The 15,859-nt window shown below is 37.1% G+C and overlaps 1 protein-coding gene across 3 annotated transcripts in view; it reads left to right on the top strand.

The window, feature by feature from the left end:
• SCLT1 (sodium channel and clathrin linker 1) overlaps positions 1 to 15,859 on the top strand; it is an 81,979-nt gene that overhangs the window by 34,595 nt on the left and 31,525 nt on the right. For all 3 annotated transcript variants that reach the window (XM_045576417.1, XM_036424445.2, XM_045576418.1), the window contains 5 exons: positions 2,995 to 3,085; positions 4,906 to 4,997; positions 8,919 to 9,096; positions 10,902 to 11,000; positions 13,442 to 13,513. In XM_045576417.1, coding sequence (XP_045432373.1) covers positions 2,995 to 3,085; positions 4,906 to 4,997; positions 8,919 to 9,096; positions 10,902 to 11,000; positions 13,442 to 13,513 — 532 coding nt within the window. The remainder of the gene's footprint in view (positions 1 to 2,994; positions 3,086 to 4,905; positions 4,998 to 8,918; positions 9,097 to 10,901; positions 11,001 to 13,441; positions 13,514 to 15,859) is intronic.

Genomic DNA, 15,859 nt, shown 5'->3' with positions numbered 1-15,859 from the left:
AAAGCATGTAATGATGCTTAAGCATTTTAATATGTATCTAAGTTAATGCTATAATTTAAAGTACTATATCCTGTCTTTTATACTTGGTTATACTTTGCATAACAGAGCAAAGCTTTGTTTTTTATAAATAATGAAATATTTATAAAGATTAATATTAAATTAAAGATAAATCCCAGAAATTTGAAATTGTTTAACAATGAAGCATGTGTGAAAATGAAATAATGTGCTTTTTAAAATATTCCTTTGGGGCAAAAATAAAATATGTGGATAGTTGTGACATCCATATTGTTTAGTTATTGTTGTTTATTTTTTATCAAATTTATTTTTCTAAAATGAAAATTAATTTTGACCTTGCTATAATTTGTAGACAAGCAGACATATCTACAACATTTATGTGTTAAATATTATAAACATATAGTTAATGAAGTTTCCTCATAAAATAAAATTAGGATTATTTTTGTTGGTTCCTCTAACGATTCAAAGTTTGAATATTTGAAGGGACTCACCAGACTCCATAGAGCTACTCACTTAAGGCTTTTGCGTAAAAATAAAGGATATTGTGCAGGGGAAAAAAAAAAAAAAGAGCACAGGCAAAGTGCCCCAGGGTCTTTATTCAGACAAAGACATGCTTTGTCTCCAGATTGAACTACCAACATGTGTGCAGTGAATTTTGGCTTCAGGAAAGCTCAAGGCTGGGCTTTTTTTTTTTTTTTTTTTCCCCTCTAGTCACATAGCTATCAGTTATTCCAGGTGAAAATCATAAGTAAACAAATCCTGGCTGGAGGTTACATGACAAGTTCAGATATTAAGCAGCACATCACAAATCCCACTTTTCATTTCTTGTCCGGGAATCAAGGGCAGACATTCAGCGTGGGCATAACTGCTGACCTCTTAGAGAGAGAGAGAGGTGGGGCTGATCAGCAGTGGCAGACCCAGATAGAAAAGCAGGGTGATCAGACCCTGTTTTTCTCTCCCTCACCAGCAGCCAAGCCTCTCACTCTCTCCCAGTGGTCAGTAGCTCAGCCACTCACCAGCAGCCTGTGGCAGCTGCTGATCAGCCCCGCCTCTATGATCAGGCCCGGATATAGGCCCAGAGATGCTGATTGGCATAGAAACCGACCAATCAGAACCAAATTGGTCAGCAGAGGAAGGCAATTGGGGGTGAGATCAGGTTGGCAGAGGAGGGCAGTTGGGGCAATCAGGCCAGCAGGGGAAGGGCAGTTGGGGGCCATCAAGCCAATAGGGAAGGGTAGTTAGGGGTGACCAGGCTTTCAGGGAAGGACAGTTGGAGGTGACCAGGATGGCAGGAGATGGCAATTGGGGTTGAGATCAGGCCAGCAGGGGAGGGCATTTGGGGATGACCAGGCTGGCAGGGGAGGGCAGTTGGGGGCGATTGGGTCAGCAGGGGAACGTTTAAGTTAAGGTGACCAGACGTCCCGCTTTTGGCGGGACAGTCCCAATTTTTAACAATTTGTCCTGTGTCCTGTGGCATTTTTAAAAAGTCCAAATTTTTCCAAAAATCAGGACTTTTTTAAAACACTGCGGGACGCAGGACAAATTGTTAAAAATCGGGACTGTCCCGCCAAAAGCGGGACGTCTGGTCACCTTAATTTAAGTGTTAATCAGGCCTGCAGGGGAGCGGTTAAGGAGTGATCAGGCTGGCAGGCAGATGTGATTAGGGGCAATCAGGCAGGCAGGCAGGCAAGCAGTTAGGAGCCAGCAGTCCTGATTGTGAGAGGGATGTCTGACTACCTGGGATTGGCCTAAACCAGCAGTCAGACATCCCCTGAAGAGACCCAGATTGGAGAGGGTGCAGGCTGGGCTGAGGGACAAACTCCCCCTCTTCCTCCCTCCCCCCCCCCCCCATTGCACAAATGTCATGTACCTGGCCTATAAATTAAATATAATAATTTAAATACTTTAAGAATTTTTTTAATGACTTACAAAATCAGGTCTTAGGACATTATCTCAAAAGTTTTTAAATTATGTGGGAGAGAGATTCTGTTTCAAATGAAAGATTCACAAAATTACTCTAGGATTTGCACACTAAATATCAAATTGGATAGGCATGATATAATTAAAATATCAAGATATACCTTGATTGTCTCCTTTCTACTTGTGTCCTCTTTCGTTCATTTATAATATGTTTACTTCTAAGTGCTAGACTCTACTGAGGATTTAACAATTTAAAAAATGTTAATCTTGCCTTTAATGATCTTCATTTCATTTTTTATAAATTTCAAATTCCATGAGGGGGTATCTGTTAGTAATGCACAAAGTGTTATGTATTATGAAAACTGGGATTTTAGGGTCTTTTAGCTAAGACAAGTTAGGGAATACTAGAAATGAGGAGATTTTTTAACTAAGTCCTAAAGATTGAAGAAGTTATCATAAAAAGAGGGAGGGAGATAGTCCAATCAAACAGGTGAAAAAATAGACAGGGACGTGTTTAGGAAACAGTGGGCTTGTAATTTGTTATACCTGGAACATAAACTACATGGGGAGAATTGGCAAGACATGAGACTCTTGAAGACCAGATGATGGCTATAGTCTTAAAGGCCATGCAGAGGAGTGTTGATTGTGTACCCAAAGAAGTGGAGAATCCAGAAATCATTATTAAACGAGAATTTTTATCACTAAACTTTTTGGCAGTTAGGATGCAGTATAGAGGATGAATTAAAGAGGAGGCCAACAGTGAAGATTTGAATTTGTAATCTATTGGAATAGTCTTGGGAAGTAATGATGGAGCCAAAGTTTGGACAATGAAAGTGAAAATGGATTACACAATTTAGAGACTATTTAGAAGTAGAATCATTAGGCAAATTAGATAGAAATGAGGAAACCATCTATTATACAGATCTGGTCTTGGCAGATTATCCTTTCTAAGCATGCATGTGCACAAAAGTCAGTACTGATTTTACCAAATTTACATTTTCTAATTTTTTACATTCTTTATGGTGTATGAAAACTGTACTAATTTACTTTCTGTTTTAGGCAAGCCAAGTTAGATATGAGAGTTGCAGTTGCAAAAGTGGAACAGTTAACTCAGGTGACTGAAGATTTTCAAGGACAGATGCAGAAGAAGGTATTTTCTTATTTCTAAGACAACTGATTGAGTGCCCATAGCTTAGTGTTTTCCATGTCTTTTATTCCTGATCTATTTGGATTAGGGGTTAAACAGGCTGCTGGAAAAAAGAATTAATTATTTTTCCCTTTAAATATAAAATTAGTCAGCCAAGACCGGTTTGGCTCAATGGATAGAGCGTTGGCTTGGGGACTGAAGGATCCCGGGTTCGATTCCGGTCAAGGGCATGTACCTTGGTTGCGGGCATATCCCCAGTGGGGGGTGTGCAAGAGGCAGCTGATCGATGACTCTCTCTCATCGATGTTTCTAACTCTCTATCTCTCTCCCTTCCTCTCTGTACAAAATCAATAAAATAAATTAAAATAAATAAATAAATAAATAAATAAATAAATAAATAAATAAATATAAAATTAGTCAGCTAAATTATATTGGAAATAACTACCAAAACTTACTGGATAGGAAAGTGTAGTTATTGGCAGTGAGGGCAGTCAGTAAAACTCACTCTCTATGGACCCACCTATTGGATTTAGCAGGCAAAGGCAGAAGATAAGAAGCAAAAAGTTGTTTAAAAAGATAATGCCTGAAAAATTCTAAACTTTGGTAGAAAATATAAACAGATCTAAAAATCTCAGTAATCCCAAGTAGGACAAGCACAAAGAAAATCACTTTTAGATACATCCTGACAACACCGACAGTTATAAAGTGAAGACATGAAAACCGCAACAGAAAAATGGCATAAACAGGAACGGCCGTGAGTAATGGCTGACTTCCCATCAAGAAACTGTGGGAGCAGAAAACATTGGAATAATATATCTGAAGTGCTGAAGGCAAAAAAAAACAAACACAAAATGCTCACTAAGAATTCTATGTGCAGTGCAACTGTACTTCAGAAATGCAGGCAAATAAAGGCATTTTCAGGTAAAAAGTTGTCACTAGCAGAACTGTACTTAAAAAATGCTGAAGAAAATTCCTTAGGCTGAAAGGAAGTGACACAAGATGGCAGCTTAGATATAGGAAGAAATCAAGAGCAACAGAAATTATAACTATGAAATAATATATCGACATATTTTTCTTTTCTCTTATTAACACCTTAAAAGATTTGATTGCTTTAAAGCAGAACTTAGCACTGTATTTGATGGATTTGTGAAGTATGCAGATGTAAGATATGACAAGCAGGCATTAAAAACTAGGATGGTATATGGCAATAAACACACTGCTGCAAGGTTTGACATTTTCTCTGAATTCATTAAATATTAACTCTAAGTAAATTGGAGTAAGTTAGAGATGCATATTTTAATCTCTAGAGCAACCCTAAAAAAAGTAATGCAAACAGATATAGCTAAAAGCCAATAGAAGAATTAAAATGGTATTACAAAAAAGTAACACACCAGAAGGTAGGGAAAGACAGGCAGTGAATTTTTTTAAAGGTTGTTCAAATAAAACCTAAATATATTTTAAAGCATCTCCATGTCAAAGAAGAACTATCCTGTTGTTATAATGGATGCAGTGTAACCTAGTTAACAGAGCTTGTCTGAAAGGCAAACTGACTGCTCTATAGAAATACTGTAGTAGAAATCTATATGCAATGACTATTTGATTATTGATTATTTAATATAGGATTGATGGTATCTAATACAGGAAGATTCTCTTCACCATTTTTAGTATATATATGATTTGCTCTTCAAGTGGTCCTGCTTTAAACTTATAAAGTATATTCTAATAGTGTGTTTTAGAGAGTGAAGTATAGTCTTTATGCTCTAGAATGATGAATTGAATTTTCACATACTCAGAATAAGTTTCCAGTTTTCTTTTTTTCCTAGGAGGAGGACATGGTGACTTCCCAAAGAAGAGAGGAAGCATCAGACAGGCGTTTACAGCAGTTGCAATCTAGTATAAAACAATTAGAAACAAGGTAAATTTTTAAATACGTCTAGCTTTGCCTATACTTTTCAAAAGATATTCTACATTAGAGTATCAATATGTATTAATATTTTATAAGTGCTAGACAAAAAATCTGATATTTTGAACATTGTTTACCTGAAAAAATGTATTCAAATGATTGGTATATCTTGAACATATATTCAAAGATCGTTTCTATCTTTACCTTTTCTCTATAGCAATCATAGTTACGTTTAATCAATCCCAAAATCAAACATGTTCTTTTTATCCTGAAGCAGAGAAAAATAATAATGAAGTTGGTAAAAATCTTATAAAAACCACTTCTTACTAAGCAGATACAAAAGAGAAAAAAATACTTGAGAAATCATTATAGATGGTTTCTCTGGAGGTTTCCGAAGCAATACTTTTCAGTTATCGTTGAAGCTCTAGATACTTTTTATTTTTCATTTTTATTTAATTTTTGTGCTTTAATACTCACCTGAGGATATTTTTCCACAGATTTTTAGAGAAAGCGGAAGGGAAGGCAGGAGAGACTGAAACATTGATGTGAAAGAAACACATCGATTGGTTGCCTCCCAAAAGCACGTTGACTGGGCCCAGGGATCTAACCCACAACCCAGGCACCTGTCCTTGACCGAGAATCAAACCCAAGACCCCTTGGTGTGCAGGCCAATGCTCTAACCACTGAGCAACATCAGTCAGGGCTGGACTACTTTTTAAATCTATCGATAGCTTTGTCCTTCATTGCTATCTTAGTGCAAACATTCACTCTAGGATCTTTTGTTGTTTTGCTCGTTTCTTCTTATTAGCTGTTCCCTTAAAAATTTTGAAAATTGTCATTTGTAATCTTTTAGCAATATCATGGCCGCAGTATGCCTATAAATTCACATTATTGTTTTTTTTAAAAAATCTCTTGTATTTTTGTATGAGAGCAAACAGAGTTATGAGTAGCTAAGCTTTGACTAGTTCTTCATAACCCCTGGTGAGTCCATCTGCTCTGCCCGCCTGGGGCCATGGTGAAGGGAAGATGAAGGGATGGTCGGAGAGTGGCAGGTGTCCTGGGTCTCGGGGAGAGGCAGAGTGCTTCACCTGCTGCCACAGGAGCTTTAGCCATTTAAGGTGGAATGAACAATGTCCTGCATAGAAATCATTACATTAAAGTATAAGGGGACCAAATTCTATTAAAAGGCAGGGACATGCAGGTTTTGATTAAAAAGCAAGGCTCAGTAATATGTTATTTTAGAAAACACCTAAAACAGAGAATAAATAAATTAGAACAAAGATCTCAAGAGGGGGAAGTAGAGGAGGATTTGTTTTAAATTTATGTATATAAAAGCTGCCCTAGCTGGTTTGGCTCAGTGGATAGAGTGTCAGCCTGCAGACACAAGTGTCCCAGGTTCAGTTCTGGTCCAGGGCACATTCCTGGGTTATGGATTCAGTCCCCAGTGGGAGCACGTAAGGGAAGCAGCTGATCAGTGATTCTCTCTCATCATTGATCTATTTCTCTCACCCTCCCCCTTCCTCTCTGAAATCAATAAAAATATATTTTTAAAAATAAAAGCTTACGTGACCATATGACCAGTAGCTATGATGCACAATGACCACCAGGGGGCAGATGCTCAACACAGGAGCTGCTGAGCTGTGATGACTTGGCAGCTGCAGTTTTTGGGTGAAGCACCAGGAACCAGAGAGGAGGGAGCCCGATTCCAGGGTGTGTCACCTGAGAGCCACCCTCTCCCGACCCCTCTGGGGATGTTGGAGAGCTGGCTTTGGCCTGATCCCCGCAGTCCAGGCCGAGGGACCCTGCTGGTGAACAAATCCATGCACCGGGTCTCTAGTTTAAAATAAAGGTTTTAGTATAAAATATCAGCAACCTTTAAACAAAGAAAGCAGGAGTGATGGTGTTACTATACACAAGGTACGGTGTAAAGGGAAAAGCAGTAAACAGAATAAGAGGGACCTTAAATAATGAAAATAGAAGCCTTTTGAAAAAGATAACATTAATAAACCTAAATGCAGCAAATGATAGGACAGCTCAATATGTGATGCAAAAGCCAGGGAGTGCAAAAGTGATTAGATAAAAATAAAATCATTTTGGCCATCTGCATCTCAGCTCCCTGCCATGTTTGTAGAATTCTCCAGATTTATCTCCAAAAGGGAGACCAGCTAATTCTGTGGAGGAAGTTTTTGGCAAGTTCCTTGCTACAAAGCTTCATTCCTGGTTTTCCAGTTCTCCCAGTGAGTCTGTGAATTTACCCTGTTATTCTTCGAATAAACCCTTTTCCACTTAGGCTGGCTTCTGCTTCTGACAGCTCAGAACCCTAACTAAGTGATGGACCTTAACTCCATTTAGGATTAAGCAGAGGTACTAAATAAACAACAACAACAAAATATTTAAAAGGAGAGGAATGAAATAAAAAGGCTAACTTCTGTTCATTGGAAGCGGGGAGAGTATGGGGTGCGCTGGGAAGCTTCCTTCTGGCGCTGTGTTTTTAAGGGTGAGAATGGACATGGGAAGAGGACCAAGCAGGTTTTTCCTGCCACCACTTAGGGGGAAAATGCCTGAAAATAAAGGAAAGAATGAAATGTGAGGGAAGAGTTGTCCTACCAGAACATGTTATTAAAGATTTAGGGGTCAAAATATGAAAGACATAGCAATCTTTTGAGGAAATCTCAGAGTTTACATTCACAATCCATGGATAAGGGAGAACACCTTTATAAAAGTGAAATCCAAGAAGTTGGGGGGAAAAGAGTCAAATTTAACTGTATTAACATGAAATTTTGTCCTGTGAAAAAAATTCCCTATGTAGAGTCAACAGGCAAACAACAACAAATATGTTTGCAGTATTTAGGAACAGATTGAAAGTTACTATCTTAATATTCAAAGAGTTCTTATAAAGGAACAGGCAAAGTAAATAACCCATCAGAAAAAAAAAAATGGGCAAAGGATATGAAGAAAGAAATTAAAGTGACAGTTCACGTGGCTAACAAAATTTTTCAACTATACCGAAACTCTTCAGTATCAGGGACATACAAATTAACATAAAATTACATCCATCAGAGTAGGAAAGGAAAAAGCTTTTGGGTGTACTGCTAGGGGATTTCTACAATGTGTTATTCATTGAGAAAAGCAAGTATGGAAAAGTGATATTAATTTTTATAACACAAAATAATTATATTTAAAAACCTGTGGATCAGTGTACGTATGCTGTGTATGTGTGTATATGATTTTATGAACTTGGGAAAATATTCAAAGTTAATATGGGTAATCCTGGTAGAGCATGGGAACTGGGAGCCAACCAAAAAGAAAAGGAAAGAAAAAAGACCATATACATAGAAATAACTACTCATTATTTAAGAATTTGCTTTGCCAAAACCGGTTTGGCTCAATGGATAGAGCGTCGTCTTGGGGACTGAAGGGTCCCTGATTCGATTCCGGTCAAGGGCATGTACATTGGTTGTGGGCACATCCCCAGTAGAGGGTGTGCAAGAGGCAGCTGGTCGATGTTTCTCTCTCATCGATGTTTCTAGCTCTCTATCCCTCTCCCTTCCTCTCTGTAAAAAAATCAATAAAATATATTTTTTAAAAGAATTTGCTTTATAACATTATCACATAACTATTCTATATTATACCATGATACTATAGAAAATGTAACATAATTAAAATCTGACTATCTAGGCGTAGTATCAGCCCCACAGCTTGTTAGCCATACGACCTTGATCAAATGACCTCTATTAAAATAGGTCTGTTTTTCTTTAAAATGGCAATAACAAAATCTATGATGCAGAACTTTTATGTGAACCAAATAAGAAAATATACATGAAAATAACTGGAATAATGCTTGTCCTGTAGCAGGTGTTCAGTAAATATGCTATCTTCTTCCTTCTCTTTAAAAAAAAAATTAACTTTTGCAATGTGACTATTAATATTTAGATTATGTGTGACAGTCCAAGAAGCCACCCAACTAAGAGCAGATAAAATACATTTGGAAAAACAGACCAGAGAGTTACAAACGAAGTACAATGAATTAGAAAAGGAGAGGTATGAAGCTGTTGTAACCTCCAGAAATAGCATGCAACTCTTAGAAGAAGCTAACCTGCAAAAAAACCAGGTAAGAAAACTAGTTCCCAGGTTTATAAAAAAATGAAATACTGACTATTCCTCCATATGACATAGTAGGGAATCTATAACTACAGAATAAACACGTGAAAATGACATTGCTTTGCTCTCCTTTAATAAGCATACTACATTATTGATGGTAAGACTTAATATCATAAAGCATAATAAAGTGTCAGCCCTCTCCAAAAGCGTATGTATACATATCAGACCTTTCTTCTGTCTGTAATCCTTGTGTAACCAATCTTCATCCCCTATAGTTTTATACTCTTTAAAAGACCTGTTATAGCCTGGCCAGTGTGGCTCAATGGCTGATCGTGGACCTGTTAACCAGGAAGTCACAGTTTGATTCCTGGTCAGGGCACATGCCTGAGTGTGGGCTCAGCCCCACTTTGGGGGCTGCAAGAGGCAGCTAATCGATGATTCTCATCATTGATATTTCTATTTCTCTCTCTTCACTTCCACTCTGAAATCAAAAAAAATATTTTAAAAGACCTATTACAGCACTTTGCTGCAATATACCCTGTATTTTGTTCAGTTGAATGGAGATGAATCTTATCTTTATTTCCCCTTTATCACCTTCACAATTACTTTAATAGAGCAGAAGCTTAATTGACAGGAATTAAATTTAGCTGCGGAGATTTATTAACTGGGGCCTTTATTTCACTTTTTTTTTAACCTTCTAACAATTGATTCCAATGTGATCACATATCGTATTTTTGTCTTTACCACTTCCCTATGAATGATATATAGTTTATAGAAATTATAAAGCATTCATATTTGTTTTTAATGTTGCTGCCTTCCTTATGTAGAGATCATTAATTTGTTTAACCAGCATTTATTGAATACCTAGTATATGTGTAATAATGCTGGGAAATATGGGAAGTACAATGAAAATGCTTTAAGTTTCCTTTCTTACAGAACAGAGGATTTTCCAAGAGTGCCATTAAAAAAAAATCAAGCTATAAGTTGTCTATTAAGAAGCTATTAAAAAATAAATAATTATGCAAATTCAAACCATAGGAATACCAATCTTCCCATCTGAATGCTATCTGCTAGAATGGTTGAAACCTCCAGAAATAGCATGCAACTCTTAGAAATAGACATAAAATAGACAAAATGCTTGGGAATTTCTCTTACCACCTAAATTAGCTAAAAAAAAAAAAAAAAAAAGTAAAATAAAAAATAAGAGCAGGGCAAAATATTAATAGTTCTTCTTTGCCCTCTGAAGCCTAATTATATGAGCATTCTTAACATCAGGTTGTGAAAGATGAACATTATATGTAGATCTGGTGGACAGAAGGTCGTAGTGACACTCATTGCCTAACCCTCAAATCTTATCACCCAAGCCTTAAGTCGGCAGACTTTTATAGAGACTATGTGTGGCTACAATATTAAGCTGCCTTTCAACTCATTGCTTAGTTACTAAAGGGCTCTCTACTTCAGCTTCTTGTCCCAAGAAGTCAAGGGTTCTAAACTGATCACACACACAGACATGAAGCACAGCCCCGCATAGTTCTCTTTCAGTGCTTCCCCCTTTACTCAGCGTTTCCTTCTCCCCACCAGGTTGTCACAGCCAAATAGCTGTTACTCTTACTACCGTGTTTCCCCGAAAATAAGACATCCTCCGAAAATAAGACCTACTTACAGGTTTCCTTCTGAGTGAAATATAAGGCATCCCCTGAAAATAATGCCCCCCCTAGGCTAAACATGAGAGATTTGGTCCACTGACTCTGAAAGAAATAGAGTCACAAGAAATTCACCAGGAAATATAATAGCATTAATTATTATTTTCTGCAGGCTCTGCTTGAGGAGAAGCAAAAAGAAGAAGAGATAGAGAAAATTAAAAAATCATTTTCTCAGTTTATGCAAGAGGCTGCCACAAGAGCCAAGAAGGAAGTAAGGGGGCTTTTAATTATATTTAAAATTAAAGTTTTACAGCTTAAGACTCAATACTGCTTAAGTTTTGCTTGATGGACCTAGTTACTTAAATATCAGCTAATTTGGTACAGCATCAATGTACCAAATTTCAAATAAAAACCAACATAGGATATTAGCACCTACAATTTGAGGTGGAGTGGGAAAGCAGTGGATGGTAGGAAAATGGCAGAGTGATGTATTGTATATACACACCTCCCACCTCCCGCCCTGCCATATCAGGAAGCTATAATGTCAGTTTATGCATTGGTGATGCTAAGTTTGAGCACATGATTAAGATGGTAAGATCAGATTTCTCCATTGTCATTTAATAAATAATTGGGGGAGTTTGTTGAAGACCATGCTGGTATCCTTTTTCACCAAAATCTTTCATACAGTGGTCTTGGCACTCATTGATAGTTCTTGCCAGAAATAAATATTATATGGACTGATTAAAATGATAATATTCTATTCTTTCTATACATTTATAAGCTGTTGTTTTTTCACTAAAGAAGTGCCCTGCCCCTCTTTTTAATATCACTGTAGATTCATTTTATGTTATATTACCATCAGTCTTTTTATCCTCAAACTAAAGGCCCAGTGCACGAGATTCATGCACTGAGGGGGGTGTCCCTCAGCCTGGCCTGAACCCTCTCGCAGTCTGGGACCCCTCGGAGAATGTCCAACTGTGGCTTAGGCCCAATCAGGGGTCGGGCTTAACCTGGCAGTCAGACATCCCTCTTGTAGTCTTGGGCTCTTACGGTCCAAGACCCCTCTCTCCTTACCACCTGCCTGCAGCAGAGGCAGGAGAGGCTCCCGTCACCACTGCTGGGCTTGCCAGCTGAGCCTTGCTTCTGGCTGAGCAGCTCTCCCGCTGTGGGAGCGCACTGACCACCAGGGGGCAGTTCCTTCATTGAGCATCTATCCCTCCGTGATCAGTGAGCATCATAGTGACTGGTCATTCACCGTTTGGTCAATTTGCATACTATGCTTTTATTATATAAGGTTGTCTCTCGAGCTTTCTTGCATAAGTAATGTTTCTCTCTTATCCTGTGCTTTCCCTGTCTCAGACCTGGAATCTGCCATTTTTTCAAGAAGCCTGGGTTGTAATTTTTAATTTGATACTTTGTCAGAGACAAGGTTTAGAAAAAGCAGAAATTTATAGTTTAATTTTTAAATATTTACATTAAAATCCTTGCCTACATATTTATAAAGACTTATCAATGAAATTATTAACATAAATTATTGTAAAATAATACCTTTTTCCTTTAAGATGAGCTTCCATACACCTCTAGCTAATATAATATTGTATGCCAACTGCATTTAATAAAAAATAAATTTGCCCGGCCAGTCTGTTCAGTAGTTGCGCATTGATCTATGAACCAGGAGGTCACAATTCGATTCCCAGTCAAGGCATATGCCTGGGTTGAGGGCTCAATCCCCAGTGGGGGGTATGCAGGAGGTAGCTGATCAATGATTCTCATCATTGATGTTTCTATCTCTCTCCCTTCCTCTCTAAAATCAGTAAAAATATATTTTAAAAATAAATAAATTTAATAAATAAGGCAAGTTAGCTCTATAAAAAATAGTTAGATATACTGTATATTCCTTCACTAGGTGTTAACTATTTTCTTAAATATATATATATATATATATATATATATATATATATATATAATGAAACTTTTTATCAAAGTGCTCATGATAAGAGACATCCTCTAATTGATGTCTAATTCTAAAATAAATTTACATTAGTTTTATGGTCAGTGGAGGTTATCTTTTGCATGAATCCTTTAATAATCTCTGTAATTTTTTCAAAAGTGTTGCAATCTCTAAATTCAGTCCAAACCTTTCTGCAAACACGAGTGAGTATTCAGCTGCCTCCTAAAATCTAGTTTCTCTCTATCTAAAGATCTTTCAGACCTTTATTCAACTTGTTAGGTCTGTTTTAAGGCAGAACTGGAAATTTGCAAAAATGTAAAATAATCCCACTCTTCTCAAAATATCTTAATTTTAGAAGTTACTTTTTATAAAATATATTATTTGTACTAAACTGTAAAAACCTTAGTTATTGTTATTTATGAAGGAATTAATAAGTAAATACTTGGAAATTTTCTGTTTTAATCTCTAATATGGTACATTTCAATAGAAAAAAAAACATCATAAACAAAAGATAGCTGTTTTATATTGTGTAAAAGGATCCTGGACCAAAATGCTTGATAACACTGTCCTTTATCGTAATCTCTTTCCTCCCACTTCATGATAAATTCTTAATTCTTTAATATTTCCTGTGCTTACTTATCTTTTATGCCCTAAAAGTTACAACTTTATTTTTTATCAAAATTATTATTCTAAATGTGTATATTGGATATTATTAATTTTTATTTTAGTCCTTAATAATTCATAAATATCTTAATTTACAGATTTCCAATTCAAGAAAACAATATCAGGTACAGATTTCTCGACTAACAGAAGAACTGTCAGCCCTTCAGATGGTATGTTAGAAGCCTGTATTGATATTTTCTTCTGAAATTGCTTATTTTAAAGGGCAAGAGACATAGTATTGGACCTAGTTAATTCAAAAGATGTTTATTAAGACAAGAACTATGCTAGATGCTAGGGACAGAGAGGAAATCAAAATGAACATGTTATCTGATGTCTTGGAATTTATAATCTAGCAGGAAAGATGGCTCTGATTATCTATCTTTGACAAAGAATTCACCTGGCACGAGTGAATCAGCCAGCTACAGCTGGGTTCACGTGGGAGACCAGGGAGAAAAAAAAAAGGTATATATGAGAGTGAGAAGGAAGAAAGACAAGCTTCCCGAAGGAAGGAGTACTGAAGGATGAGTAGGCAAAGAGGGGTAAGGAAAAGAGTGCTTGTGTGGCTAGAGGTGGATTAAATAAATGAATTTAACTTGAAGATAGATGAAATGGAGTTTAACAACCTTGCTTACAGGGGAGTAAAGGTATAAGAATTTCTGAAGTTGGGAGGATATCTGATTGGTATTTAGTCACCCCAGAGAGAAGGACCACATCTTCTTCACATTCTGCAAACTCCAGTGTGCATAATGGGAACTTAGACATTGTGCATAGGTCCGGAGACCAACAGAACAACAGTGTTACTTTTTGTCTGATGAGTGTCATTTGTTTTAAGGATATAGAAACATTAGGTAAAATTAATAGGATGCAGGGGGGTAGGGGGGCCGAGGCTTTTTTCTCCTTCTATCTCCTTGCTATTTTGCTGATTCTCTTAAATGGAGTGATTTAGCTATCAAAGGATTAACAGCTTTGAGGAAGAAGGGCATACCTTAGTTCAGGATTATTTAATGGATTATAAACTCTGGAAGGACAAGAACATTTGTCCTTATATTTCCCCAAAAGAACATGTACTAGATAAGACCTGCAGGGATTTAAAACAAACAAAACACACACACACACAAAAAGCTGTTAGCTGTGTAACAACCAGAGCTCTGTCAACTCACTTTGGAGTAAAATAAATTATAATTTCAGGTTATTTTAATACATGTTTCTTAGGCTTTACAGTGAAACAGTTCTAGTTCATAAAGCTCAGTGGCTTTTTCTAAAAATATTAAATATTATCTGATGTCCTGTTGATTCCATTGGGAAAACTGTATGACTAATTGAAAGTGTTTACTGTTGCCTATGAGTGTTTCTGTTACTATGAGTTTTTGTTTTGTTTGTTTGTTTGTTCATTTGTTGCTTTCAATTTTATATCTCACATATGAGTGAAATCATATGGTTTCTAACTTTTCCTGTCTGACTAATTTTGCTAGCATGATATTTTCAAGGTCCATCCATGTTACTGCAAATGGCAGTATTTCATATTTTCTTCTGGCTGAGTAGTATTCCATTCTATATCTCACCCCAATAAATGTAATAAAAACAATAAGAAAACAAATAAGTCGATTGAAAAATGGACCAAAGACCTTAATAGGCATCTCACTGAAGAAGATAAACAGATATAAAGTAAGCTTATGAGAAGTCGCTCCATATCATATGCCACCAGGAAAATGCAAATTTTTTTTGAGGTTGCCTAAGGATTTATTTATTTTTGACAGTTTTTTTTTTATTAAATTATTATCTGTGTACATTAAAACAACAATGTGATACCACTCATTAAACCAAGTAAGTGCCAGATACACTTTTTGGAATGGCCAAAATCTAGAACACCAACAGAGGCAAAGATGTGGAGCAACAGGAACTTTCATTCTTTGCTGGTGGGAATGAAAAGTGGAACAGCCACTTTTGAAGGCAGTTTGGTGGTTTCTTACAAAACTGAAGATACACCTACACATGGCCCAACAATTTCACTCCTCTTTATGTACCTGAACAACTTGAAAACTTATGTCTACACAAAGACCTGCACATGATTATTTATAAAAACTTTATTTATAATTTCCAAACCCTGGAGGCACCAAGACATCATTTCCTATGTGAATGGATAAGTGAACTGTGGTATGTCTAGACAATGGAATATTATTTAACACTAAAAGGAAATGACCATTCAAGCCATAAAAAGACATGGAGGAAACTTATATGCATACCAGAGGCCCAGTGCACAAAATCTGTGCATGGGTAGGGTCCCTAGTGGCTGCTGGCTGCTGGCTGCTGGCTGCCAGCCAGGGCCTCCCTTTCTCCAACTACCTGCTGCCGCCACCCGCTGAAACCTCCCTTCTCACCCACCTTGGCCTGGCGCTGCCCACTCACCTGCTCCACCTTCCCACCATAGTTCTGCTCTCATCAGGGCCCATTGGGGCCGGCAGTGCCTCCACTGCCAACCACTGCCTGCACCATGTCACCAACGCCAGCCATGTTCT

This window comes from Pipistrellus kuhlii, unplaced genomic scaffold (assembly GCF_014108245.1).
Source record: "Pipistrellus kuhlii isolate mPipKuh1 unplaced genomic scaffold, mPipKuh1.p scaffold_m20_p_8, whole genome shotgun sequence".
NCBI lineage: Eukaryota > Metazoa > Chordata > Mammalia > Chiroptera > Vespertilionidae > Pipistrellus > Pipistrellus kuhlii.
Note: the sequence above shows the minus strand (reverse complement) of the source record. Positions and strands in the feature narration are given on the sequence as shown.